A 26,543-nucleotide genomic window follows, 5' to 3' on the forward strand; every position below is an offset into this window, starting at 1 on the left:
TTCCTAAACCTTAGTTGGTGATGGTGGTGGGCAATAAAAATGGCGCATGCCGGCCTGTAAGGGATTTGCCGAGAAGAATTTGTTTGACAAAAATATGGAAACCGAAGAAAGGATTTAGTATGTTGAGGGGCAAAAAAAAAAGAAGAAACAGGAGGGGAGAGGAGTGGGATTACAAAATAAAAAAGTAAACCTTATCTCAAATGCTCTAGCACGGCAGACGAGTTGTCTCTGAAATGAAGTGGAAGGCGTGATACACATACATATGACAGGCCCAGCTTTACATCCCCAAAAGACAAAAGCACAGGAAGAGACAATGCAGTCCTAGGCGTCCGAATGGAGTCTCCAGCAGCCTTCTTCAAGGATTACCAAACCATCAGTCAAAAAAAAAAAAAAGGAAGAAATGTTTTAAAGGTTCAATTCCTTGGCAGAAGAAACACATGGCAGAGGTCATCAGATGTGTCCGATATCAGTGTTGAATAAATGAGGGGAAACCACAAGGAAAAGAGGTCAGCGATGCTTCGCACAAGTGAGCCTGACACTTTTTTTCAAGCTGAACCTGATGTATTCAAGCTCAGAGGACGTGTGCAGCCTGTAATCAGAGGAGTCTTGGACCAACAGGTACGTATTGGCGATAACGGGCTAGCAACACACGAGCAAAGAGGGAAACACCTCTGTAATCGATACAGCCAATATTAGCCAACAAATCTGCGGATTCATTAAAGGGTAATTCACAGTGGCCAGGCAGCCAAACAATATGAGTTTCCCAAGAGGTCCATGGGAAACGCTACTGAGGACGTTTCCCACGTTTCCAAACCAAGGTTCAGGAGGGCAACCAGAAGAGCGAGAATTTCACCGTAGAAAATGGAAATATAACCTGGTGAAGGCAATGAAAAATACCAATTTGGTTGGTTGGTACCAATTGAAGTCAATGGCACATACCTATATCCACTCTGGGGGATCGGCCAAGTCATTCAAAAAGGTGGAAACAAAAGCGCTCAAAAAACGGACGAAGGAAGACAGACAGCACGGCGCTGTCTAAAAGGTTAAAAAGGTTAAAAATTAGAACTAAGTGGAAAATAGAACTGAGGACATTGTGAGGAACGTGACGTTAGCAATTTTGAGAACTAAAGAAAACCTAAATAATTATTACATACTGATACCGAAGTCTTGTTCTTTTCTTTCTTTGTGTCCCCGTCGTTTCGTGCTGTTCCCCATAATGCAAGTGCACCAACTAGCCCAACTCGCCACCTTGCTACTGAAGTAAAAATAGATACTTTACGTGCCGGAAAATGAAAATAGAAGATGTGTTTTATTAACTGGGTAAACGATCAGTTTCTGAAATAAAAGCACAAAGGGTGCGGCAAACATCCCCGTGGTAGAAACATAACCCGATGCCCCAAATGACAGCCAATTTTAAAAAAATGGACAAAAGTGTGAAGTGACCAATTTTCACACCTCCAAATGTAAGTTCAGGGTCTATTCGTTTCACCTGCACCACGTGAACCAGTTCAGGTGGTGCAGTACTTAGCTGTTCATTTCAGTGGTGCAGCTCGCGGCACTTAATTGAACCGTGCCGTTCGATTCACCGGTGGTGCCGACGGGTGCAGGACGAGTTCATGGCTTGGCCTGCACTCCTTGCCGATGAGGTGCACAAGCAGGCGAAAAAAGAGCAGGTCTGGTTCCGCCATTCATCGTTGTGAACTGGTTCAAGAGGTGCACAGGTTGAATCAAATACATAGTGTGGCACTGGCAAAAATAACTGTCCGATTTCAGTTTCCAACGAGTTCAACTGGCAACCCAACAGAACTTTTCAAGGAAGAATAATTCAATAGTTGCTTTGGTTGGGCATAAAATATGGTAAGTAAATCGCAAGTTACCGTGAGTGATGAACTTCTTCAGACAGATTGGTCGCAAATAAAGGCACACATAAGGAAGTCATTAAAAATGTTAAGATATAACCTTGCTATTTCTTCCTCATTCCGCTACGCCTCTCCATTTTCAACAGCGGGCACGAGAGAGAGAAAGAGAGAGAGAACTTTTATTGCCTCAAGGAAGAGTTCGGAATTTTGCAGGATCTGTCATCTTTGGTGCTGACCGGGCCTGTAGTAACGTTGGGCCGGGAAGGCCGGGAAGTCACAATGCGAGATGTTCGTTTGTCTGGTGGTGGCGGTGGGATGTCCTCAGTTGCAAACGGACGTCATGTGCGGGCGAACTGGGCTTGAGCTCGAGGGTGGAGGCAGCCTCTCCTCCCTCCCGCGTTCAAAAAGTTTGCGCCGGCCTCTCGCCCATCTCCTCGTGCCCTCTCCTAAACAGCCACGCGGCGATGGAAAGTGCAAGCAAGCATGCAAGCGTGCAAGTTCGCAGCGTTCGCACGGCACGCGGCGGGAAGGCTCTCCGGTGTCCGCCGTACGATAAACCTGTCTAGGCGGGCCTGAATTCGCTTGCACGATGCATAACGTGCGTATAAGTAGTGCCAGCTGCATCGACGGGCTAGCTGCAGCTTGACTTCGAAACGGCGAGTGGCCTCTTCCATTACTCACGCATGTTTTCGCAGATGAGAGTGCCTCTTCTAGGGCAGGTTTGCTTGGCTCTTCTGCTGGCCGGCGTTGCAGCTACTGGCGAGGGCCAATGTCCGGCAGCCAAGTGTGATGAGGGGATCGCGCCGCGGCCGGGACCCAAATTGTCTGCCCGAGTGTATGGTCCGGGCCTTCGGGGGAGCTTCAACTTGCCGGCAAGATACTTCTTCGTGCACGTCGTCGATCCCACTGGCCGCAGCAAGTAAGTCGCCTGGTTTTCGTCGATCTTGACTGCGGTGTGAACGTGGGTCACTTATTATTAGCGTGTAGTAAAATAGCCAAGCTGACTGAGATACGTTTTCGGGACGTGACACGCGAGCTTGTGCTCGGTCTCTTGCCTGCTCAGTGGTGCCGATAGAAAAGAAAAACCGAACTGAAGCCGCCGTGTTTATTTGTTGCAGTTTTACAGTGCCTTCGCCAAAGAACCTGAGCGTGAGCATCACTGGCACCCGAGGCCACTGCAGCATTTGGACCCAGGTTTTCAGTCGGGGAGATGGGCTCTTCATTGTGCGCTACAAGGTATTTAAAACCTGCCCTGAAGCCAAAGTGGAAGTCAGGTTCAATGGATCCCCGCTTACGGAATCGCCACTTCTGCTTAAAGGTATCCCCATGGTGTTCTGGCACTTCTTCGTGCAGTTGATTACTTTTAGCGCGAAATTTTGAAGCCGTACACTTCCGATACGATACGAAAATACTACAGGCTATTGAAGGTACGGCCAAACACACAGCACACAAATATCTATGCAAAAGAGCTTGGGGTGCATAGAGAAAGAATCATTTATAGAAAACTTCCATCAATGCTAACTGTCCTGCAAAAACTGACTTCTCCAGGCTTTTTCATAGGGCCCAGAACTTCTGGTACCAAATGTCTCGTGGACAGCAGCATTGCAAAGCCTAGGCAGTTATGCTTGTTTGAATAAAAAATACCACTGTGTCAAGCAAGGCACAGGGTGTACATTTTACAGGCTTTCTTCTTTACCATAAAAATGAAAAAAAAAAAAAAAAGAAACCAGCCAATGTGGTAAGACCTCACATTGGCTGCCTTTTTTCAACGTGCTCACGCAACCTTAGTGCGTGACAGTTGAGACACCGTGTATCATATATAATTCTGCCATATTTTCCATATTGTAGCGAACTTCCATTAGCAAACTTTCATGTTCACATTGCTGTGACTGAGTTGGTTTGTCAGCCACCACAAATTTCCACATTTTAACTTAAATCCATGGATATGGTCACTCGTAATTTTGTGTGTGTGCAAGAGAAGTCTGTTCAAAGGACACAGCTGATGGGTAATGTTGTTGAACTCCTGTTTTTAAAATATTTTTCATTTTTATGTTTTCCTAACTGGATTCAAAGCTAGAGGAATTTATTTAAAGGATAAGTATGCGTGTTTGCCGTAGTTTGGCAGTAGCATTATATAGTAAATGCCTTGACCCACGAAAAAGATTATCTCATAAAAAGTCTGTGATGATTCATTGCCAGCACTACTACAGTCTCCAGCTGATCTCTTCCTTTTTTTTATTTCTGCCCTACAGCTTGCTCGTTTTTGAAGAAACTATATTGTAATATATGAATGCTTTTCCAGACTATGAATTAACCAAACTATTTACTGTCCCAAAAAATCAGTCATTGACTGTAGTATATCCCGGCAGCACAAAGCAATAATGGAGGGTTGAGTTGTGGTTGCTGCTTTGGCCAAACTTCGTAGTTTCATGTGCCAAAGGTCCTTCATAACATACTGTATTATAGTTGTGCAGTTATACTGCACAACTATAATACAGCATGTTCTGTGGCTGAGCACATGGCTACAGTCAATGCAAGACTGATCCTGCTAAACCTGGCATTAATTAATGAACCACTTTTTCATGTATGGTACCCTTACATAACACAACTAGCATTTATGTTCTGCTTTCATGATAATTTTTTGTATTTTATACCCGTGCCACACGTACACAAAAAATGGCATTAAGTGCTGAAGGCCTTAAGATGCCAAATGACATTAACTGGTCGGGCCGTGCTACACGTGAAACTGCAAAGGCATTAAATGTGTTAGGCATGATGGTGATCATGACCAAAAAGAGAAATTCACTCAAATTTTAGAAGTCTTTAATGTAGAGAAAAACATCTTACAAGGGTTACAAATGTTTTTTTTTGAGAAAGAAAACGTTATGAGAAACAGTGTTTTCTTAAAAATGGTGTGAGCCATTTCTAAAAGGGGCTTCATCAGCTCTCATCGCCTGCCAGTGGTAGCCAAATCGGAAAAATTTAGCTTGACGAGTGACACGATGTTTTGTTTTTTGCCGCTGTTTTAGTGAACTTCGTCTTCTTCAAAACTTCGGCACCAAGGGTGCACAAAAAATCGCCTTCTTTCGAAGTTCAGCTACGTTTCCGCGTCAACATTCTGGTGCTGAGAGTTTCGTTGGTTTCATTTGGTGCTCATCGCGTTCGAGGGTAGGCAGATTTAATGTTCGTGAAGGTAAATGAGTTGTGCGGAACTCCTTAAAGCAAAATGACATTAGAGCGAATGGCATTAGATTTTTGCGTGGAGCAGCGAATTAATGGCATTAAAAGTTCAGGCATTAAGCACTTAATGTCATTTTTCGTGTACGCGTGGCACGGCTATTACTGTAGTAGGTCGTGCCAAAAGGGTCAAGCCATTCATGGGCATACATTCTTTATATGAACACAAATGCATGAAATATGAAAAAAAAATTCATTGAAAAGTCACTGAGTATCAATTCACAATTTTTGCGGTAGCTGGCCGCGACATCTTTTCCTTGCAATGAAAGTAACGCAGAAATTCAGTACTGCCCACCATAGGACCTGCGCTATTCAACAGTTATTGCTGTTGACCCATATCTTTAGGTTCACACTGCCCAGCTTTTTATCTCTTTGATAAAGAGCTGTCCCAGTGCTGAAATCGGTCCTTTTTTTCCCCCCTTTCATTTAGGTCCCCTGTACCACGACACCTGCAACTGCCCTTCTCCTCTGAAAGAGTGGCTTCTGCACACAGAATGCCCTGTTGTGGATCCTCAAATTACAAGTGATCTGGCAAGGTTTGGGGAAATTGATATGAACCAGATGCTTCGAGAAGCTCTTCGTCGCTATGATCGCCCCGGTTCTGTCAGCTTCTGTCACTATGTGGTTATTAAGAACAAGGTTGGTGTATCCAGTTTTGTTCATGCATTTATGTACTACAATGTGGTCTGCTAGTAGTGCAGTACCAAGTCTCTTGCCTGTGAGCACGCACACGCATACACAGAGTGGCAGACAGATTGAGACAGGCTTATATTGTGAAGTGAGTGACATCACTACTGCCTTGCTCAAAAGCCCATTTGGCTCCCAAGAAAAATGAGGCCAAAGTAGGTAGAGTGAATCAGTGGGTTTTAGATAAATGCTTGGCACAAGTTGGCCCCGTCGGTGGCTTTTACATTGTTGGTGAAATCGGGTTAGTGTATCAAATCTTGGTGGGTGGGAGGGTCGTGGTGTGGTGACAGAACTTTACACGAGGCTGTTTTTTTTTTTGCGTGGATGCTCTAGGGGGACAGGTATGGCTGAGGCCGTGTGCAGTGGCCGTATGGGTCCTAAGAGACTTAGAAATACTGGCAGTGCCACAGTTCTGTGTGCCTTTGCCCTGACAGGCCTCACGTGTATAGAAGACTCCTTGAGTGGAGAATGACCTGCCTGCGGATAACTGCTGCCAGATGCAGCAAGGGACATTTGATCTACTTTGATAGTGCTCGTATAACTGTGCAGTGCACATCCTCTTGCACTGATGCACAGCTATTGGCTGGGTGCCCATTTCTAGGGGGATTACATAAGGCACTCAATTTGCCATTGTGTAGAGCTATTGACGTATAGCTCTGAAAGTTTGCAAAACCTTTTGCAGTAGGCTGCCAATGTGAAAAGGTATTCCTCATATTTTCAAGGGGTGAGGGGGGAGTTTGCTTTGCATCGTTTTTGCTCTCGGCACCACTCACTGTCTTAATTACTCAAGAAGTGGGGGAGGCTGGATTGGATGGTGGTTTGCAAGAAAAAAGGGGATTGGCTGGTTTGAATAGGCTGGCACATAATCTCAGTGAGACTGGCTGACGCATGCATGAGCCACTTACCTCGTGCCTCTCCCTCTACTTGTGTTGCAGACCAGGCAGTGTCTATGCGTGGCCCTGAGTGTGTTTACTTGTCGAGGGGGCTATAGCTTCTAGTGCATCCACTACAGACCCTTGGAAGGGGCACGGATTGCTCGCCATGCTTGCAACCGTGAGATGATTATTTTTGGGCTCTGCAAGGCTATTCTTACATGCTGTGTTCAAATACTGTAATGCGGTGCCTCGTCTCTGCAAGGCGCATGCTCAGTTAATCTTGTGCCTAACTGTGCCCATGCTGCCAAACCAGGAGATGTGCCCAATTTGTTTTTGCACTGCTACTATGGGGTGACACATGACATTCTGTGACACTACAGCCTTTGCCACAGTAGTGGTTAGGATGAGACACCGACACTTCTCTATTGTTTGTTCCAGGTCTTTCGAAGGTGCTATGGGCAGCACGTTGGATTCAGCATGTTCATGGACCAGATATTGTTGTCGCTTGCCAGGAAGGCAAGTTCAATTGTGTCTTACTATTGAACAACTTCAAGGGACGTTGAAATGAATTGGTCAGACTCTTATTAGTCACTGCATCGTGCAGTTCAACTCATACAATCTCTTGCTTCATTGCGGAGCAGAAGCCCAAAGCCTTAGCATTGTCTAAGGGTTGGAAGAAGAGAAGACACGAGGGGCTGCTCTTTCGGCCGCCTCATGAACTATACCAGTGATGTGATACTGGTTGTCAGTGGTGTAGTATTCCAAGAAAAAAAAAGTGCCCTGCACAGCACTTTCTTTTTTTTATGGGTGGAATGTGAAAAAGCATTTTGCAATATTACAGCAAACATTAAGGCCTCGAAGTGGGTCTCAAGTTACATCAGTGTGCATGTGATGAAGGACCCCGCTGGCACCTCGCGCTAGACCTTTGTTCAAAGTGACAGCATCGGGTGCGGAACGCAGAGATGTATTTTAGTTAAGCAGGAAAACGAGAACAGGCCCAAAGTGAACACACGAGGGAGAAGGTACACGGAGATGTTAAAAGCGGACACAGACACACGCGACTGAAATAGTGTTTGCGGATCTACAGGTAAGTCAAAGTGGATCGTCTCGCCACGTCCGGAGTTACACCATCCACCCATGTCGGTGACGGGAGCTGAAGAGACTCGCAGGCAGCGCTTGTGCTTGTTGTGGCACTTCATTCCTACGCTGGGAGAAGTGACCGCTGACCCGTGGAGGTTGCGCTGGGGTCGCTTGATGATGTGCTGGCCTGCAGCGCTTGTCGCGTTGCACACGCCCCACGTCAGGCCTTGGGTGCTTGTAGTGGATCTATGTCTCCGCTCGGGCCTACACCGCAAAGCACCTTGAGGCAATGAATAGGATAGCCAGGGCTTCCCAGAGCACGTTGAAAGGAGCCACCAAAACTGGCCCGGCACTCAGCAAGGGGGAAGATCGGGCGGTCAGAATTCCAGAACCTGGCACACCACACACCATGCCCGCCTTGACGCGACTCCAGGAACCAGTGCCCGAGCTTTTCTCCATAGAGGCACATACCTTATCCTTCTTCACGTGGTCAACTCCACACCACCACGCTTGGTCACAGTATGTCACCACAGTGCACAACAATCCCTAATTTAGTGATGGAATCAAGGACCAGAACATGCAGTGAGAGCACTACATGGTGCTACACAGGGGCACCACCACTACATGCTTCGTAGCTTTAACCTTGGTGCGACTAGATTGCGAGATGGAATATGGATGAACCCAGTAGCAAGTGCTTGTCGCGTCTGACTTGTTGTTTGGGGTGGTAATCTCAGAAAGAGGATCGTTGAAAGAAATCCGCACCCCTCTGCTCGTAATTCAATCGGCCTTCATCACTTGAATTGCCATCACTGGTAGAAAAAGTGCTTGTGGCACACTTCGCAGCCATGCGTGCGGATAGTGTGAGGTGTGGACATTTGCAGACATGATTCTGACCATGCTGTTATAGCACGTAATGAAACAAAATTTTTCTCAAACTGTTTCCTTGATGACAAAATGCTTTAAAAGGCAATCTAAAAAGACTTAAAAACCATGGAAAATCTGTGATAAGTTGGCTGTTCATTGGTGGTTTAAGGGGTTGAAGGAAAGGCCGAGTATGCAAAAATGTCAGTCTCCCTTGGTCACTTCAAAGTAATGTTCGGTTACACCAATTCCAGATGACAAAAAACCCGCATATACAATTTGGGCAAATGCATTTATTTCTTAAGGGGGGACGTGGCAAGTAAAACTATTTTTGTTAATTATGGGCCAAATTTGGAGATTTTATGTAGTTAACTAACCTGATAACAAAACTTAAAGTTTAAAAATATCTTCTATACTTTTTGAGTTACCAGACTAATTACCTTTTGCAAAGTTGTCTAAAGATAGATTAACTAATTAGGCTAGAACTCAACTAGGTTTTTATGTCAGCATCACAAGGAAGGTCCATTCTGTGCAAGGAATCTATTTAATTATTGCTTTATTTCCTTAAGGTATCCAAAAAGAAAGACAGAAGATTCACTTTCTTTTTGACATGAGACTATTTCTGATTTTGAAAGGAAGGTGAAACTTTTTTTGCTCTTTCTTTATGCCTAAAGGATATAATGCAATAGTCTTATAGCTTTCTTGCACAGAATAGACATTTCTGATCACACTGACATAAAAATCTAGTTGACTTCTTGCCTAATGCTGATTGCAAGCTTCAGGTAATTAGTCTTCTAACTGAAAAAGTATAGAAGGTATTTTTAATCTGATTTCAGTATTTTTGTTAGAATGGTTAGCTACATAAATGCTCCTAATTTGATTCAATTTGGTCCATAAATAAAGTCATTTTACTTGCCATGTCCCCCCTTAAGTTATTTAGTATCAGGCAAGCAGGTTTGTGTGTTAATAAGACTGAAGATTGGAAAGTTTTATAACATGATGTACAAATTGTTATAGTATAGGCAAAAATTGTTAGTCAAGTTGGCTACTATATACTATCTGGAAAAAAAAATCCAATGCTTTGTTATCAATGCTATCAGTATTCTGCAATTTGAGAGTAATTGGTAAATTTTTCACTGAAGCTTTTTTTATGTGCAATAAATAGGTAACTTGTGTGTTCTTGCAAAAACATGTGCTGTTCGTGCAAATATGAATGCTTCTGAATGAAACCTATTTTACTGTTGCATAGTCATCTTGTTCGGCTTGGACAGCAAAGTTTGACTGAAACCATTTCATTTAGGTGCTCCTTCCAGACATTGAAATGCTAGTGAACCTTGGGGACTGGCCACTGGAGAAGAAAAGCTACTCTGGAGTCCACATTCCTTTTTTCTCGTGGTGTGGTTCACGTGCCAGCACTGACATCGTGATGCCTACATATGACCTAACAGAATCATCTCTTGAGATGATGGGCAGGTGGGCTTTTTATCCTGTTCAGCAATGACTTGAGTTGAAATCTCTTCTGGATGACAATGAAAAGCCTAAACCGCCACCTTTGATAAGTCCTTGCATTACTGTTACGTCCTCCTTTGTAACCGCGAATAGCAGCCATGTTTCGATACCAAGCAGGGGTGCCTTCACTGATTCGGGAGGTGGCAAGGTATCCAAGCATTTTAGTATCTCTGACTGTCACTTTCTTTTTTACCTTGCACTTCTAGTGCAAGGCAGTGTTTGTCTGAATGGAGTGCTGGCTACAGCAAACTGAATTTACGATGCGTATAGGTTTATAGGCGATACAGATAGACCTCAGAGCATGGTCAGGTGAGTACAGCCTCCGAAATTTTTAATAATATAGTGGGAGCGACAACCAACCGGCATGTCAGCGCCTTATCACGGTGTTCAGCAGCGAAATAGGAGAGAGTACGCGCACGCGCATATGGCTATCTGCTGTATGAGTGTCGTCTGCTACGCTGTTTCCTTGAGAGTGGTACACCCCCTTCCACTGCATGTGAATAACTTTGCTGCCAAAGCTGCCTAGCTATCTTTGGCGGTAGCGAAACGCCTCACAAGATAAGAAAAACAGGGGGTGTGCTGCCCTGAGAAGAACAGCGAAGCAGACGACGCTCCACCAACAGATAGTTCGATGCGTGTGCGCGTACCTGCGCCTATTTTGCCGGTGAACACCGTGATAAGGCGCTAACATGCCGATCGGTTGTCGCTCCCGCTATATTGTTAAAAATTTGGGAGGCTGTACATAGTAGGCTGCAATGCGCCATGCTGCACCCCGGCAAGTTCACTTCACATGAGAAGAATTGGCATTAGGGCGAGTGGGTACTGTTTGAGCATCTTAACACTTTTGTGACCTAGGAAAAATCGTTTAAGAAGTATTTTTTCCTACAACAGAAAATGATTGGTGCAATAGTGTATGGTATGAAATGACAGAGGAAGGATAGGGCTTTCAAACATTATTAATGTCAAACAGATTTATTACAAATATAAAAAAAATGTAACAAAAAATTATGAAAACGTCGATGCTAATTTGCACAGGGTAAACAAAAAAAATTGAAATATACACTTTGAATGCAAGGCCCTTATAGAATAATACTGATAATATGAGCTCTATAAGTACGAAAGTAGTTTTACATACATACAAATTATAAGCTCTAGTGCCTATTATGCCACCGCGCGAAGAATTCTCGATGCGGTAAAGCAAGGGTTGGATCCACTGTGCAGTCGGTGCCAAGTGGTCCCGCCCGAACGAAGTCGACACCCTGCTGATAGCAGGTGTGACCTTTATACGCCTCGAGCGCGGCCTGTAGGGGCGCCACTGAAATCCCCCTAGCGGCCCATTTCGAAAGCAGGCGCGGGAGTCCGCGCCCCCCTCCCCAGTGCCGCCCCTGCATTTGCAGCATGTTCACGACTGAGATTTACCGTTTGTGGGCGTTTGAAATTCATGTTTGTTTGCAGCAGTCACTCTGTTCGCAAATGGGATGTGTTTACGAGAGTGTAAATGTTTCCGACGCGATCTTAGTGTGGTATTTTCGGTCTGTATAAGCGCCAGGTGTGTGTCACAGGCCAGCGTCGCGGAACCGGCGTATGATGGAGCCGATTGTAGTTACACTGACCTGAATTTACTAGCCGTGTATCCGTAACCACCGGTTCCTCAGATGTTCATGCTACGGCTATACACTACGATTTAAATCGGTTTTGTTCGCTTACATAATCAGCGGAGCACTCATACCTAACAGCACACCAGTTACGTTTGCCAATATTATACCTAAGATATTGATCACCACCATTTACAAGCCAGTCTGTGTTAATTTCGGGAATATTCAACAAAAGTACGATGGACAATGCATAATTATACTCGGGGATCAGCACACGACAGAGTCGTCTTGTCGTGAGGTGCGCGCCAGCAGACCTTCATCTGCTGCATATATCCTCTGCGAGCAGCGCGGAGACGGGCTTAGAATATAATCCGCGTCCGCGATTAAATGCTTCTTTGAAATATCGTCATATGGCACAGGGAGCCTGCAGAATAAACCAGAAACTGAAATCAGAGGGCCTTATCACATACCACACTCTTCCAACGACACATTTCATCGCTTGTTGAACAGTCTACCCTGTATACTTCCAAAAATGCGTCCGCCGTACGATCAGCTCTTCGTTGAAGTAGAAAAACAAAAGGAAAGTGAACGCGAGATTCATGAGTGGGATTACTAAAACGTTCATCGCTTGATTCCGCTCCGCATTTGTACACGGCGTCCCCCTCCCCCCCCCCCCCCCCCCCCCCCCCCCCCCCCCCACCGATTTCTCGCGAAAGAGCAGTGCATTTCGCGTATAGTTGGTCTAGTGAAACCTACCTGACTTAAGTTTAGACGAACGTCTTTAGTATGCCAGAAGCTGCACTGTTTTTTTTTTTTTCATTTCCGTTAGAGCTATTATGTTTCTAAATTCCGCATTGGCACAGCATTTATTTTTCTGTGGTTTCATTTCCTTGGTTCTTGCTATATGCCGTGTGTGGGCACATATTTAACGACCCACAGGCTTGGAATATACTTTACATTTTTGCATGGTTTATATTCTTATAAAAGGCATAAGTTATTGTCCGGGATTGGGTAATCACATCCCCGAAACATATTTTTCTGCGGCGTATATATGCGAAACGAAGTCGCATTCGTTGTCCACGCTGCAAAATGAAGCCAACCTCTCATTGTGCCAGTATCAGGTCTAAACGAGGCGTCAGTAGAATTCATTTGTGCCTGATGTTTTGGAGGTGACATGGGTGATATGTTGCTGCCGTCGCCGACACCCGGAAGAGCGGCGACGAAGCACGCAGAACCGCGTCCCCGGGTAGCTCTTGCAGGCGATCGCGTACTCTACGAAGACGCAGCTGCTTTTTAAGTGACCTAAACGTACTCTTTGCCTATAGTCGTCACCATAGCAAGTTTTTTTAGGGCGCGGAAAGGCGAAAAGAAGCGAAATAGAACCAAAACACTGCACGAGCCCCTATCAGTCACGCGGCGCAAATCCCGTCAACGCCGCGGAGAAGCGGCGGCAGGCGGCGCAGCGATCGCGAAGCTCGAGGCGTATAACAGGCCGGATATGTTTGCGTCAGCGCGTGGCAGTGATGGAATGGCCAGAGGGGAAAGCAAAACTTATCGGCTGATACCTGCTGATGTTTTCAGAGTGGTTTGATGCACTTTCGCTGTCCGTACTGAAGTCTGACGAATCGAGGTCGTCTTATGTGTCCGTGCTGCTACTATAATTCAGAGATTACCGCTAATATTCATCGGAATCTGTCAAAATACGCCGTTCCCGTGGAGACGCCGCAACCGAAACCACGAGCGCACAACAGCAAATGGAGCTTTAAAAATCGCTCCCGTTGCGGAGGAAAGAATCTCAAAAGCAAGAATGATGAAATACCTCCTTCTTTACCCTTTGGATGGCGCTAGCTGTTCATAAACGCTCGGAGAGCTCCGAAATTTGATTTTGTATTCATCGATAACAAACTATCGATGGGAATAGGCGTGGTCACGAGAGTGTTAAATTATTTTCCTGAGCAAAACCCGCTGTTTGTACTGCAACTTCACACGAAGGTCGCATTTTGTGGTCTGTTTTGTTTGACACTGGAAACAATGACGGTACTTGCCTGTTTATTCTGAAAATCAATAATTTTCGCCCATGAGAAAATTGCGGCCAATTTGCAGCACAAGCTGATCTTGGAACAACCAGAGTTACTTGATATAGGAGTTGCGAAACTCCCCATAGGCCCCATGCATCAGAAAATGGCCCTACGATTAGTCCACTGTTTTGGATTTTCTGTACAGTGGCACCATCTATTGGTGGCAAAATAAACTACACGATGCGGTTCGCTGCTCGACGACCTGGGCGAAAAATGGTATTTGGGTGCTTACGTAAATTTGTTGTGCCGAACAAGCCCAACGTGTACAATCACGCAAGCATTTTCATGGATTTGAACTAAGAGTAGTAAAAAAAATGCGACTGTGTGTTCAGTGAGATGGGTTGTCGCCTGTGCGTTGTCATCTGCTGCGCGTCATCTGCGGTATTTCGGCGGCAAAAAACGAGCTAAAAATTCGCTTTGACGGCTTTACACAAGCTTGAAAGGGTTATTTAGAGCCACTTGATCAGCTACTGGATTAGTTTTGACATACAGTGTGATGTAGGCTGATCAAGAACTGCAAATTTAGTGCTTCAGGTCCTACCTATGTTGTGGCGGAGTGCCCGCACAAGCGCCAAGCGGTCGAGGTAGTTGCGCAGATACAGAAATTATCGCAACAAAAAAGCGCACTTAAATAAACAATGAGTAACTTAGGAAAGTACAAAAATAAAAAAAATTATGCACCTTTAAAATAAAGTTTCACATTAAATTGTCAGTTTGAATAATTACTGTGTTTTTTGGATAGTGCGTGCGGTGGCCATGGTGGCGCTACCGTATGGGCGATCCAAAGCAGGGTGGTCTAGGTGCAGGCCATTTTTTGAGGCGGAGTTTCGCAACTGCCTACATTGAAGAGCTCTGGGAACGACTGCGCCACCTGGGATATGCGAAACGAAACGCGTGATGGCAATTCAGAGTAGGAAGGAGCGAAATGAGGTAGCAAATGATCAGAAATCCTTTTTTGTTGATAGTTTATGATGGCCACAAATAGTTACATAAAAGCTCATACGAATCATAGTAAAGTGTTCCCGTGATTCATCGTTGTCAATGCTAGTCATCTGGTTTCAGATTGTCTGTTGTCTGCTGTGCCAGGTTACCCCGCTTTCCGAAATAAGGCTCTCGATTCTTTGTTCACGTTTGCGGCTTTCTTCTCTTTTTTGCTGTTATTATTCTGTACATGCATGTCTGTGCTTGTGACATGGCATCATGAGATCATTCACAGCAGACGAAAAGGCACACCAGATGACAGATGACCTGAAACCAGATGACTGGTATCGGTAACTATTTGTGACCATCATAAACTATAGTCAAAAGAGGTTTTCTGATCGTCTGCTACCTTATTTGGCTCCTTCCTTCTGTGAATAGTCATCGCGCGTTTTGTTTTGCATATCCCAGGTGGCGCCGTCGTTCCAAGATCAACTTGCACGTCCAAATTGGGTGCCATTTTTTCATAGGATAAATTTGTTTTTATTTATTGTCAGAATAAACAGGTAACTAATGTAGTTGGTCTATGTGTCAAACAAAATAGACCACAAAATGCGACCTTCATGTGAAGTTTGAGCGCGAACGGAGCAGGGGTTCGCTGAGGAAAAAAAATATAAAGTGTTCCATCTATCTATGTAACACCCTGCATACAGCTTGGTACTGCACTTGCTGGTACCTTAGGACTTGTGCACTGGCTGGGAGGTTGGGTGACGCACGAACCTGGCCTTTGTGCAGGGTGACACTGGACCTGTTGTCGGTGCAAGGCAACAGTGGGCCCGCTTGGGAAGCGAAGCAGTCGTCTGGCTTTTGGCGTGGCCGTGATAGCTGCACGGAGCGCCTAGACCTTGTGGCCCTCTCACGGCGTCACCCAGACCTGCTCAACGCTTCGCTCACAAATTTCTTCTTCTTCCGTGACAAGATGGACGTATATGGGCCCCAGGCCAGCCATGTCTCCTTCTTTGAATTCTTCAAGGTGGGCCGGTCCCTTTCTTGTGCATCTCTGTAGGTTGCTAGAATTGGGCTACAGCTCATGCCCAAGTGACACAATAGAGCCACGAACCGCTAAGGGTGTGCGTCTTTTACCTGTATCCTACACCCAAATTCACTCTGCTTGGTGTTTTCAGTAACAGTGGTGGACTTGATGCGCAATTTATGTTCTACTACATGGTGCGACGAAAAAAATTATTCTTTTATGAGTAATCATGCCAGGAATGCACAAAAAGAGGTCACTTAGCCTTTTCAGTCTACAAATGTAAGTTATGTCATCGGAATTTTATGAGAATTTCAATTATTAAAATGTTTAATGCTCTAAAAATACTTTGCATACCTTGCCAATTCTAGGGTAATGGCTTTAGGGTAATGCCTGGTAGGTATTACAGTAAAATGCTGTTAATTCAGATCTCACAGGACTACCTGCTGCGGTGGCTCAGTGGCTAAGGCGTTGCGCTGCTGAGCACGAGGTCGCGGGTTCGATTCCTGGCCGCGGCGGCCGCTTTTCTGATGGAGGCGAAAAGCAAAAACGCCCATGTGTACGAGATTTCGGCGCACGTTAAAGATCCCCAGGTGGTCGAAATTAATCCGGAGCCCTCCACTACGGCGCGCCTCATAGCCTGCGTTGCGTCGGCGCGTTAAACCCTACAATCAATCAATCAATCAGATCTCACAGGACTGGGAAAAATGTCAAACAATCCCGTTCCTAAGCTATCAAATGTGCTACGAAAGTGACTATAATGCATTCTTTGCAGAAAAAAAAAAAAACATACTGAAGTACTGAATGATAGGCATCTGCCTTCTGAAAGCAAATAGAGCGACTATTACACCAGAGTTTTCGTACTCAAGCCATGTGATACGACACCTGACTTGTCTGGAGTCTCGCAGCAACCACATGCACTGTTTCTTACACTATGTAGCATGGTGGCGGCTTTTCACATTGACATTCGTTATCGCTCTATCATTATCACTGACCATCATCATTTGCTGGGGCCGTGGCAGCTATCCAAATCAGCATGTGCTAAATTAACAAGATTTTACTCTATATGTATATGGTAGCAATTGGTGAATGTTTGAAGTAGTTTTTTTTGTGCCGAAAATGTGACTACTTATTAGCTGTGCAAATAGCACCACCATGGATAGCTAGCCACATTTTTAATGTTTTCAAAACAACATTATGCAAGAAAAGTGTCTGGCTGATTTACATTTCTGAGTGTTTAGTGCTTCACGCTTCGTATTTTTGTCTTTTTTTACGCTCGATTGTGTTGCGTAACGTTGCAGCTAGCGGTGGGATGATTGGCATTGCATTCCAGTGGGCGTTCTTCCCGGACCGTGTGTCGCTCGTTGTCCCGCAAGAGAAATGCAAACGAGCTTTCTGACAGCTGGCCTGCCAGCTCACAGCCATTGAACTCGTCTTCCTCTATTTCAGTACAAGTACCAGATCAACGTGGATGGCACTGTGGCTGCGTACCGCCTTCCTTACCTTCTGGCTGGGTCCGGCCTGGTGCTGAAGCAAGATTCTGAGTACTACGAACACTTCTACTCGCGGCTCGTCCCCATGGAGCATTACGTGCCGTTCCGCCGCAACCTGTCGGACTTGGTGGAAAAGCTTTCCTGGGCACGGGCTCACGACGGGACCGCGCAGCAAATAGTGAAGCAAGCGCAGCAGTTTGCACTGGATCACCTGCTGCCGCACCACGTGTTCTGCTACTACGTGCAGCTTTTGCAGGAATACTCGACGAAGCTGAAGAGACCGCCCAAGGTTCGCGAAGGCATGGAGGAAGTACAGCAACCTCGTAATGACCATCCCTGTGACTGCAAGCAGCAGCTGGTGAGCAGCACTGCTTGCTTTACTTTGACAAACCGTAAAGGGGAAGTGCAGGACGCAGCGTGCTTAGTGCACAGGCTTTTTTTTTGCATCATTTAGCAGACATTTTGTAGTGGTTTGCTTGTGAAATTGGCAAAGCTGTAATACAGTCGCTTAAGTGTGTGCGATTTTTATTTTAAACGCACCAAAAGAGAGCGATGGTGGTACTAGTGTTAAAGCCTGAAATTGATGTCAGGCCTCAGCTATACACAGAATTTTCACTACTGCAAGTAAATGACCCACAGAAATTAACTGCTTGTCTAGTGTGCAAATGAAAAATAATGCTACCAAACTGAAATCTTTAGTATGAAAACCTGGGTAGTTAATTTGACTCCGCATATCCTAGCAGTGGGGTTTCTTTTTTTATAGATTGCATGCTGTATGTATGGAATCTTCAAACTTGTATCCTCCCCTTTGACACCGAAAGGTGTCAAAGGGAAAGGTGAAGAGTAAGCTATGTTTGTTAATACGGGGTTAAGTGACCTTGCTTCTTCAGAGCGCTGCTGTGTAGTGCCTGAGCTCGTGAGAAAGCCGCTGGCGCAACTCGCACAGTTTTTTACTGCGAAATAAATAATGAAGGTTGACTTCACCTTCACTCATGTCTAATATTGTGGCTTCGTTTCTGCTTCATTCCAGCTAGCCATAACTCGAAACCTGCATGTAACCAAAAATTGCTAACTTTTGTCAACTTCATTGCATCCAGGTTTAACTGTATATATTTATATATATATATATATATATATAGACCCTTATTATGAAATCGGTGAAATTGCTTTATTCGAAGTGCTGAGTGCAGTTAGTTCTATTGGTTTTTACTACGTCATATCTCGGGTCTCGGGAGGCTATAGAGCAAATCATACAGACTTTTAGCGATCCAGAGGACTTTATTATAACAAGGATTCCTTTAGTGTGTGCAAGGATTTAATGAGCATATATAGTCCAAGGGTGAGACAGCTGCGCATATTGCGCAGATTTGATACAAATTTGTTTTCCTGCGCCAGGCTGCTCCAAAAGCTTGAAAATCGCAAAAATTGCGCCAAACTGCTCCAAAACAGTCTGAGAGCCAAGGATTTTAACGCTCCCGTCAGTTCCAGTGCGGAGAAATGCTTACTGACGGCATAATTTTCCAGCACCCCCAAGGTGATGCTGTTTGTAAAGGTTTAATTGATTGATCATTCCATGAAAAACCTGCTTAAAATTGTCCCCGAGGTAGTTTTTTTCGAAAGTCACAATGTCGGGTTGCACATGTTATATTCTGTGCGTTTTTAAAATTTTCCCATTGAAAACCAGTGCAAAGTCATCTAGAAAAAATGCTTAGGTGTACGTAGGCGTCAAACCGCTTGTGCAAGTTGATGAAAAAACGGCAATTTTTGGAGCGCCGTATCTCTGGAACGACATTACTGGGCACCGCCACCTTGGTGTGATGAAGATATGAAAACATGCCCGCCGGGCGAAGCAATTCCTTGTGGTTCAGGCAGAGCGCTCTTCGCCAATTTCTACCTTGGTTTTAGTTATGGGGGTGGCTGGGTTTACATTTAGTCGTTTGATCGGTTGCTGGAAAGGGCGCGACTCAAAAGACGGGAGCTCATCAAAAACATGGCGCCCGCGAATTCGCCGTGTTTCGGCCTCGAGTGTGAGGCCGGTACGTGCTTGAAGTGAAATTTCGGACTCATTGCGGTGTTATAAAACACTGAGTTATTGATGCCTTTCCCAGCGGACTTGCGAGCGACGGGAATGGGACGATCGACGCTGCAGAAGTGGCGGCACAGGCTACATCGCCGTGAAATGTTCAAGCAGTCTTCGATAGCGGGACGGACTATTATTGCACGTTAGTAATAATGGTTCATTTATCTGAAGTGAAATTTATTGCCAAAAGAAGGGAGGTGGATAAACATACCAACGTTACTCAGATTACGATCGTAGTGAACATGCACCTTGGGGATTGAAATGGGAGGGCTGGTGGGGTGCGACGACTGTGACCTCGCTTTGGCCGTGGCTCTACACTTGTGCATAAAGACGAGTCTGCTAGGATTACACAAGTAACAATTTTGACATTCGATTCAAATTCGAATGTCAATTCGATACTATCAATGAAACTCCACGCTATCTATGCATAGAGCCTAAGAATTCATAAATGGCTAGTAAAAAGGTAGTGCAGTTCGTACCTTGTGATACTCTGGTAGGAAAAACTTTATTGAAAGGCTGTTTCAGGGTTATGTACGCTCAAAATCAATTAAAAAGTGCACTTTTCACCCGTGAGTTGCCAAAAATTTGATTTTTTTTTGGCTCCTAAGGTGATATAATAAATGTCGTTCTTCTGCTCCAAAATCGATATTTCGCTGCTCCAAAAACTGCTCCCAAATCTGATTCAGCTGTCTCACCCCTGATAGTCGCTTGTGCGTGCACACGTGCACATATACGCATGCATGCACGTATGTGCATATGCATGTACAGGCAAATTTTGCCCTTGTTGCTAACATTTTTTTTTTGCTTTTTTTTTTTTTGCAGGGGAGCCATGATGAATTATAGCGTGCGAGATGTGTTATTTTGGGAGCAATGATGGTGATGGAGACATCGCAGTGCTACATTTCTGCTGAAGGCTTTGTGAGCAACAATACACAAGGTATTCTTTTAGCTGCACCATATTTTTAAATTAAGGGGGTCAAATTAGGTCAAACATTTGTCACAGTAATTTGTTTGGCTAACTAGGATTCAGTAGTTCCAGTTTTTTAAGTAGTGAGTTTTTTCCACTAGCAACAATTCAAAGAATGAATGGGGTGTGCCGAAAAAAAACTGTACTCGTTCCGTCAGTTAGAATGGCTGTAATTGTTCAGCCTCTTAGGTATGCAGTAAAGCTTTAATGCCTGTGTGCATACTTACCACCCCGCTTTTTGAATGATTAAACAGTGCTGCAAAATGTGCATTGTGGTTATTTAGCTGTGGGAAGAGTAGTGCTGAAGTGATAACAGGTGCACCGTCCGAGTCCCATGGTTATGAAGTAATAATATAATCATCGTGGCATCTAGCATTTTTTTTAAGCAGTGACCCCCTGTGTTAAGAATCTGGTGCAGCACTTCGCAAAAATTCACAGTATGAAGGTCGCGTGAAAAGCTTTAGAGAAATGACTGAGAACAAGACCCATTAGGCAGAGTTGTAATACGCCTGTAAAACTTGGCGACTATGTAGCTTTGTTGGACTTTTAGTAAACTGAAGAAATCCTGGCAGTGCCTGTGTGGTAGGAGCGCAGTAAATGGCAGGAGTGAGAGGTACTCTCAGGTTAGAAAAAAAATGTTAAAGGGTGTCAATATTGCTGAAGACATTTTTCGTAGCCTAGACAGATTGGCCTATGTCTGTAGCCTACACAGGTTCCAACCTGTCTAAAAAAATAGTCCAAACACCGTTTGTATGTTATGCTTAATAGGTGTGACGTCCACATTCGTGTCTGGGTGCTGTATTGCATAAATTTGGTGTCGTTTCGACATTCAGTCTGATTTTACAATCGCAGTTTGTATTGTATATTCTTCTGCTGTGCATGTTTTCCACATCTATGCTGTTCTCGCATTCACTAGTGAAGCTATGCCACCCACTTTGGTGGCAGCTTAGATCTTGAGGTTCTGTAATGGGGCTCAGGTGAATGGCAGATGCATGGCGGTTCCCATGTGATATATACACCAGTGGCACAGCGTTTAGTAACATGAACTGGTAAAAAGCAGCACGTGAAGTGGGAGGGGCAATCAGTGCTACTACACGAGCACTACTGGGGTTGGGAAAGAAAGGCAGCTTAGTTGCTCGGTTTCAGGGTGGATGAAAGGGGCCCACCCTTTCATCCACCTTGTGTACGGTCAGTAGCGACCCTTGCCCCTTTGTGTACATCATCTCAGTTTTTAGTTTGCGTGGCTGTTGGTCATTTCACGGCCCTCGTTTGTCGCCAGTGGAGCATACGAGACTATGTGAGTTCCAGCTTCTTAATTTCACGAATGCGGGAGAGAGGAATTCACAGCCATGAAAGCTTACCTCCATAGACACCTTGAAAGAGAGTTCATGCGGTCGTGTACGACACGTTGTGTCCATAAGTGTGCCTTGAGAACAGTGTGGTTTGTACATTTGCTAGTAGAACTGCATCTGCTCGTTCCACCTGGAGAGGTGCAAATTTCTAACAAGAAATACCATGCCACCCTCTTTTCATTTTCCTATTATACACTGTAAAGTATTGCAGGAACTTTTTTTCCAGTTACTGCTTTTCATGGTGCCATCCAGTGTCGGCTTTAATACTCATTGCATACTTTTCTGAAGGTCTGCATGGTGTTGATATCTTAGTAGAACTTCTGGAGAACCTGGACTGTGTGATTAGCCCAAAGGTACTTTGTGGTGCCTTGTGTCATGGTTGGCTTGCGGTATTCATAGTGATTGTGCTGTTGTTTTTTTCTTTCAATTGGTGTTGAGTTGGTTGAAAGACGCACTGCATACATAGGCCGTCAAAAGTTGTCAGAATTTTTATTGATGATGACTTTGCCGAAAGATGTATTTGTACGGGCTTTGCCTAAAGTTGCCAGAACACGAGCTCATGAATTTAGTGCCTTGCCATTTGGTGTATTTGTTTAGGGCAGTCCTTCCGAATGGAGAACCGCTTCCGAGCTTGTAATGGGCGCAGGAAAGATGCAGCAGGAAAAATTGACTAATTTTTGTGACATTTAAAGGTACATAGAGTTTTTATAAGTTGTGCTGAGTTTAGAAATATATAGATCACGATGCATGCATACGTAACTCACATTATGTTACGTATTTAAGTAGTAGTCAAGTGGCTCGTGCAGGAGTATTCCTTGCATTGTTGTATTTGTACTGTGCTGTGGGATAGCTCCTGGGATCTTGGGGATCAACTAGCTATGCTAAAGCAAGAGATACCAAGCTGTACTAGCCATGTAGCAGAGGCACTCACGCACAGGTTCAAGTACTCATGAATGGTAGACAGACTCCAATGCTTTGGCAGAAAAATTATTGCTTGCTGGAGAGGACAGCTAATATGCAGTACAACTATCACTCACAGTGGAGAGAGACCACTTGGCTCGATCAGGGAGTGGTGTGTGGGTTCAGACCGGATTATGTTGTCATGGCCGTGGGTACAAGGTACCCTTGAAGACCACCACCAACAGAACCTCTAGGCAGATTCTTCGCACGATCAGCATGCATATCCAAACTTGACTTGGTAGAACGGGTTTCCTCCGTGAGAAAAGGAGCTGGCAGGAGACCAGTAAAAATTCGCCTTCCGGTTTTCTTGTTTATGAGTTGCGAGGTAGAGTGGGGATGGTGCACCATGCACTGCTCGCATGGAAGCTAGCACACGTGTGACCACACAGCTGAACAAGATGGCCACCCTCACGACCTTGCATGCAAACTAGGCATGGGTGCTGAGAAGGTCCCCACAATACTTAGTTTTGCATAATCTTTGCATAGCTTTTTGAATCGGGAAGATACAGATTGTGGTTTGGGTGGTTGGGGCACATGTAAGCATACCAGCATAAGGCTGAATGTCAATTAGGGGCATCGAATCTGTTCCACCCCACTTTGTTCCACTATAAACTCAAGCTTACGTAATTGTATCCATTCAGATTCCCCCCCTCCCCCAAAATAAAAACTGATTGATTGATTGTAGGGTTTAACATGCTGACACTACACAGGCAATGAGGCGTGCTGTAGTGGAACGCTCCAGATTACTTTTGACCACCTGGGGATCTTTAATGTGCACTGAAATCTCAGACAGGTGTTTTTGCTTTTCGCCTTTATCAGAAAAGTGGCCGCCGTGGCCGGGAAACTAACCTGCATCCTTGGGCTCAGCAGCGCAATGCCATAGCCACCGAGCCACCCCAGCAGGTCCCCCCTCCCCCCCCAAAAAAGGCATCTGGTTCAGGCGTCTTGTCAGTTTATCATGGGTACTGTGCCAAAAAAAATAAAAAAATAAAAAATTACTTAACACAAACTTTTGACAAGCTGACATGTCTTTAATGCCCTTTTACTTTCTTTGTAATTGATGTCCATCATAATTTTAAAAAGGCTATTTATGTAACCTCTATGATAGCTTAAGAGTCAAAGTGTTGGCTCGTGAGCTGTAGAGCAGTTCTGAAACACCTAGTTCTGTCATTTGCAACAAGCTGTATTCAGTAGAGGTCAGTTGAGAGCTTGTGTTAAATCGTGATGGCATCTTCGCCCCCCGAAAGATTGCTATCCCCACCTCCCCACATTTAGGTCTAAATCTTTATTTTATCCAAATGCGAAACAGCATCTGCATTCTTAAACGTTGCTAAACGTCAATAGCTCGAGACGCACTATTTGCAAAAAAACAGGGGGGGGGGGACATAAAAAGATGTCTTTCCTCGCCCCATGAAACCTTGGATGAGCCGATTTTAAAAGAAAATTTCACTGTGTTTTTCAGTTTCCCATTTCTTTCCCACATCTTTCCCATTTCTTGCGTTATTTTGTTGTGTTGACAATGGACGAACTAGCCCAGGTTGAAAGAAATGGCTGTCGAAGCCAGAGCCAGCTAAATCCAGAGACATGAGTCAAGTAGAAGCAAGTCTTCTAATAAACACAATATTAAACATTAAACATCCCATGGCAGTGATAGCGGAGAACCTTTACACTGATGTATCAAGTTTACTCATATTTTTGGACTTATAGTGGTAAAACCATAGAGTTTTAAAACGGATAGGATCACCCACTCCAGATTTTTGCTCGATATCTGTGCAGTTTAGGCATGTATGCAATCAGAAATATTCTTTGTCTAAAAGTTGGAAAAGAGAACTGTGCCAAGCACACTTCACTGCAAATACTTCAGCCAGGTGTTTATAAAGGTATTAAAGCTGGTATTGTAATCAAATATGTGAGGCATGGCCTTCGATTGTTTGTGGAAACCTCTGCCAATCCATATCTTAAACCACATGCTTGTTCATGAATTTTTGAGATCCAAGCTGTGTCTAGGCATTGTTTTGTGTCAAGTTCCTTCAAGATTTTTTGGACTAAAAGTGGAATCACCAGTATATGAGAAGTTCCTAAAGTCTACTTTTTGACTTGCAACATGAAATTTACGATGTTGAATGTGTGTCATGGAGTCCAAAATTTTGGGCGAAATGAGAGCACTTGCTGGTTGTATTATTCAAAATGTTTCACATTCTGCCAGCACCTGCAAAGTAGCCAAAATCTGTGCTTCGTCAATGAAACGTGATGGGGCGATTCGGAACACCATGTGGATGCTCGTGTGCGAGTATTTCGCCTGCCCACTGAAGCAATGTTCACATACCTTCTCCTTGCAGTGTTTGCCAAAGACAGCAGTGTTATATGTTCTGTCACTTCATGTTGTGTTGCTGGGTGGGCCCTAGTGGGCACTGGGGTATGCCAAGAAACCTTATACACATGTTACAAGTGTACCTAGCGTGCTCTTTGTTCACTCTAGCTGCCAGGAAATGCACAATTTTAAAATTTGTGCTGATATTTTTTTAGTATTACATGTCGTACTTTTTTGCTTTCGCACAGTTTGTGATACTGCATATACTCTTGGGCTGTTCTATACCAATGGCTCAGTACGGGCGATGACGTGCTTGTAAAGATGATTTGGCATTCTGTGATTGTGGTAGTAGAGCATTTTTGCATTAGGGCATTTATGTATTTCTTCAGTGCTTGTATGGTACTTCATTATGCATTTTGTACAAGCAGTGTCTATTTTTCTGCTGTCGCATTCAAATGGGCTTTTTCTTCGGTTGTTTCTTGTTGTTTTGAATAAAGCTTTAAAATCAGTTGGTTTATCAGTACATTGTGGCCTACGTTCTGGCCAGATTTGACCCTATGGTAAGAGCTGCCACTCACAGGCACATAAGATGGCTGTCTATGCGGTGTAACTGGAAACAAGGATGAGAAGCTGGGACTGTTGCAGAGGCAGTCGGACACATGCATTCTTGCTGGTCAAAAAATGCTGCTGGTTGCCCGGGTGTAGGTATAGTTACTGCAGCCAGCAAGGACGCAGTCATTAGGTTTTAGACCAGCTGTCCTTCACCAATGGTATGTCAGAAACTTGTGGGCTGGCATTTCACAGGAGGTAAGGGGGGAGGAGGTGAGGAAGCTGCTCACGTGTGTGACATATTGTCAAAGCGCTAGCGGCCTGGTTTGTGCATGCATGTGCACATTTTTTTGTGCAACTTCAATGCATGAAAATAATGCCAAAATTGCAATGCTTGTGCTGGCTAGCTAAAAAATAGTGTATTATCATGGATAAATGAAATCCAAACACGAAAATATGAGCCAGAACACGCAAAACTGAAAAATACTGCCCGTTAAGGTCCTGTAATGGCGCGGTATGGGTATATTTGGAAAACCACATTTCCCAACTCTGTTTCTGTTTCTGACTTGCATGGAAAGAAATAGCACTATTCGTGTGTTTTGATTCATATTTTTGTTTATGCGTTTCATTTGTCCATGACTGTACATGCTTGATGGCAGAGCCAGCCTTTTGCATCATGGCTGGGGTTTGCAGAAAAGAACAAAACAGGGCAGGAGAGGGTGCAGCTGTCTGTAGTGTAATGATGGCTTCATGAATTTGGTCATACCATAGTGGTCTCCAGTTTCAAAACCTCTGTCGTAGTTATTGATAACTTCTCTGCTGCACAATAAGCACAATAAGAGGGATGCAAATATATGACCAATCACGTGACTGTGAAATAATACCAGTTTATTGATATCTGGCATGACTGAATAAACAAAATTAGTTTTCCTTGAATCCCAAAACAACAGTGTGTGCTCAAGCTTTTTCACAAGCTATAATTCTTATGTTCCGTTTTTTTAGGTCATGCAGAATGAAAAATAAAGCACTTGAATGAATAATGTGGCTACTGCCACCTGATAGTTTAGTTGTTTCAATATCTTTTTCCCGTCCCGTTCGGTGA

General features: G+C 44.4%; 1 protein-coding gene across 1 annotated transcript; it reads left to right on the plus strand.

The window, feature by feature from the left end:
* Positions 1 to 2,146: 2,146 nt before the first annotated feature.
* On the plus strand, positions 2,147 to 25,400 carry LOC144154882 (protein O-glucosyltransferase 2-like). Its single transcript, XM_077685967.1, has 8 exons — positions 2,147 to 2,778; positions 2,978 to 3,177; positions 5,527 to 5,735; positions 7,097 to 7,174; positions 9,900 to 10,072; positions 15,495 to 15,732; positions 17,179 to 17,580; positions 20,125 to 25,400. Exons 1-8 carry the CDS (start codon positions 2,543 to 2,545, stop codon positions 20,143 to 20,145), a joined length of 1,557 nt encoding a protein of 518 aa, XP_077542093.1. The 5' UTR covers positions 2,147 to 2,542; the 3' UTR covers positions 20,146 to 25,400.
* The last annotated feature ends 1,143 nt before the right edge of the window (positions 25,401 to 26,543 follow it).

Source organism: Haemaphysalis longicornis, unplaced genomic scaffold (genome assembly GCF_048455015.1).
Source record: "Haemaphysalis longicornis isolate Haplotype H1 unplaced genomic scaffold, Haemaphysalis longicornis Haplotype H1 scaffold_1, whole genome shotgun sequence".
NCBI lineage: Eukaryota > Metazoa > Arthropoda > Arachnida > Ixodida > Ixodidae > Haemaphysalis > Haemaphysalis longicornis.

Bases quoted from the DNA above. Each gene is read 5' to 3' on its own strand.
- LOC144154882 (XM_077685967.1), top strand. From the start codon at position 2,543: ATGTTTTCGCAGATGAGAGTGCCTCTTCTAGGGCAGGTTTGCTTGGCT. The intron at 2,779-2,977 runs GTAAGTCGCCTG...TATTTGTTGCAG, and splicing joins GATCCCACTGGCCGCAGCAA to TTTTACAGTGCCTTCGCCAA. The intron at 10,073-15,494 runs GTGGGCTTTTTA...GCCTTTGTGCAG, and splicing joins TCTCTTGAGATGATGGGCAG to GGTGACACTGGACCTGTTGT.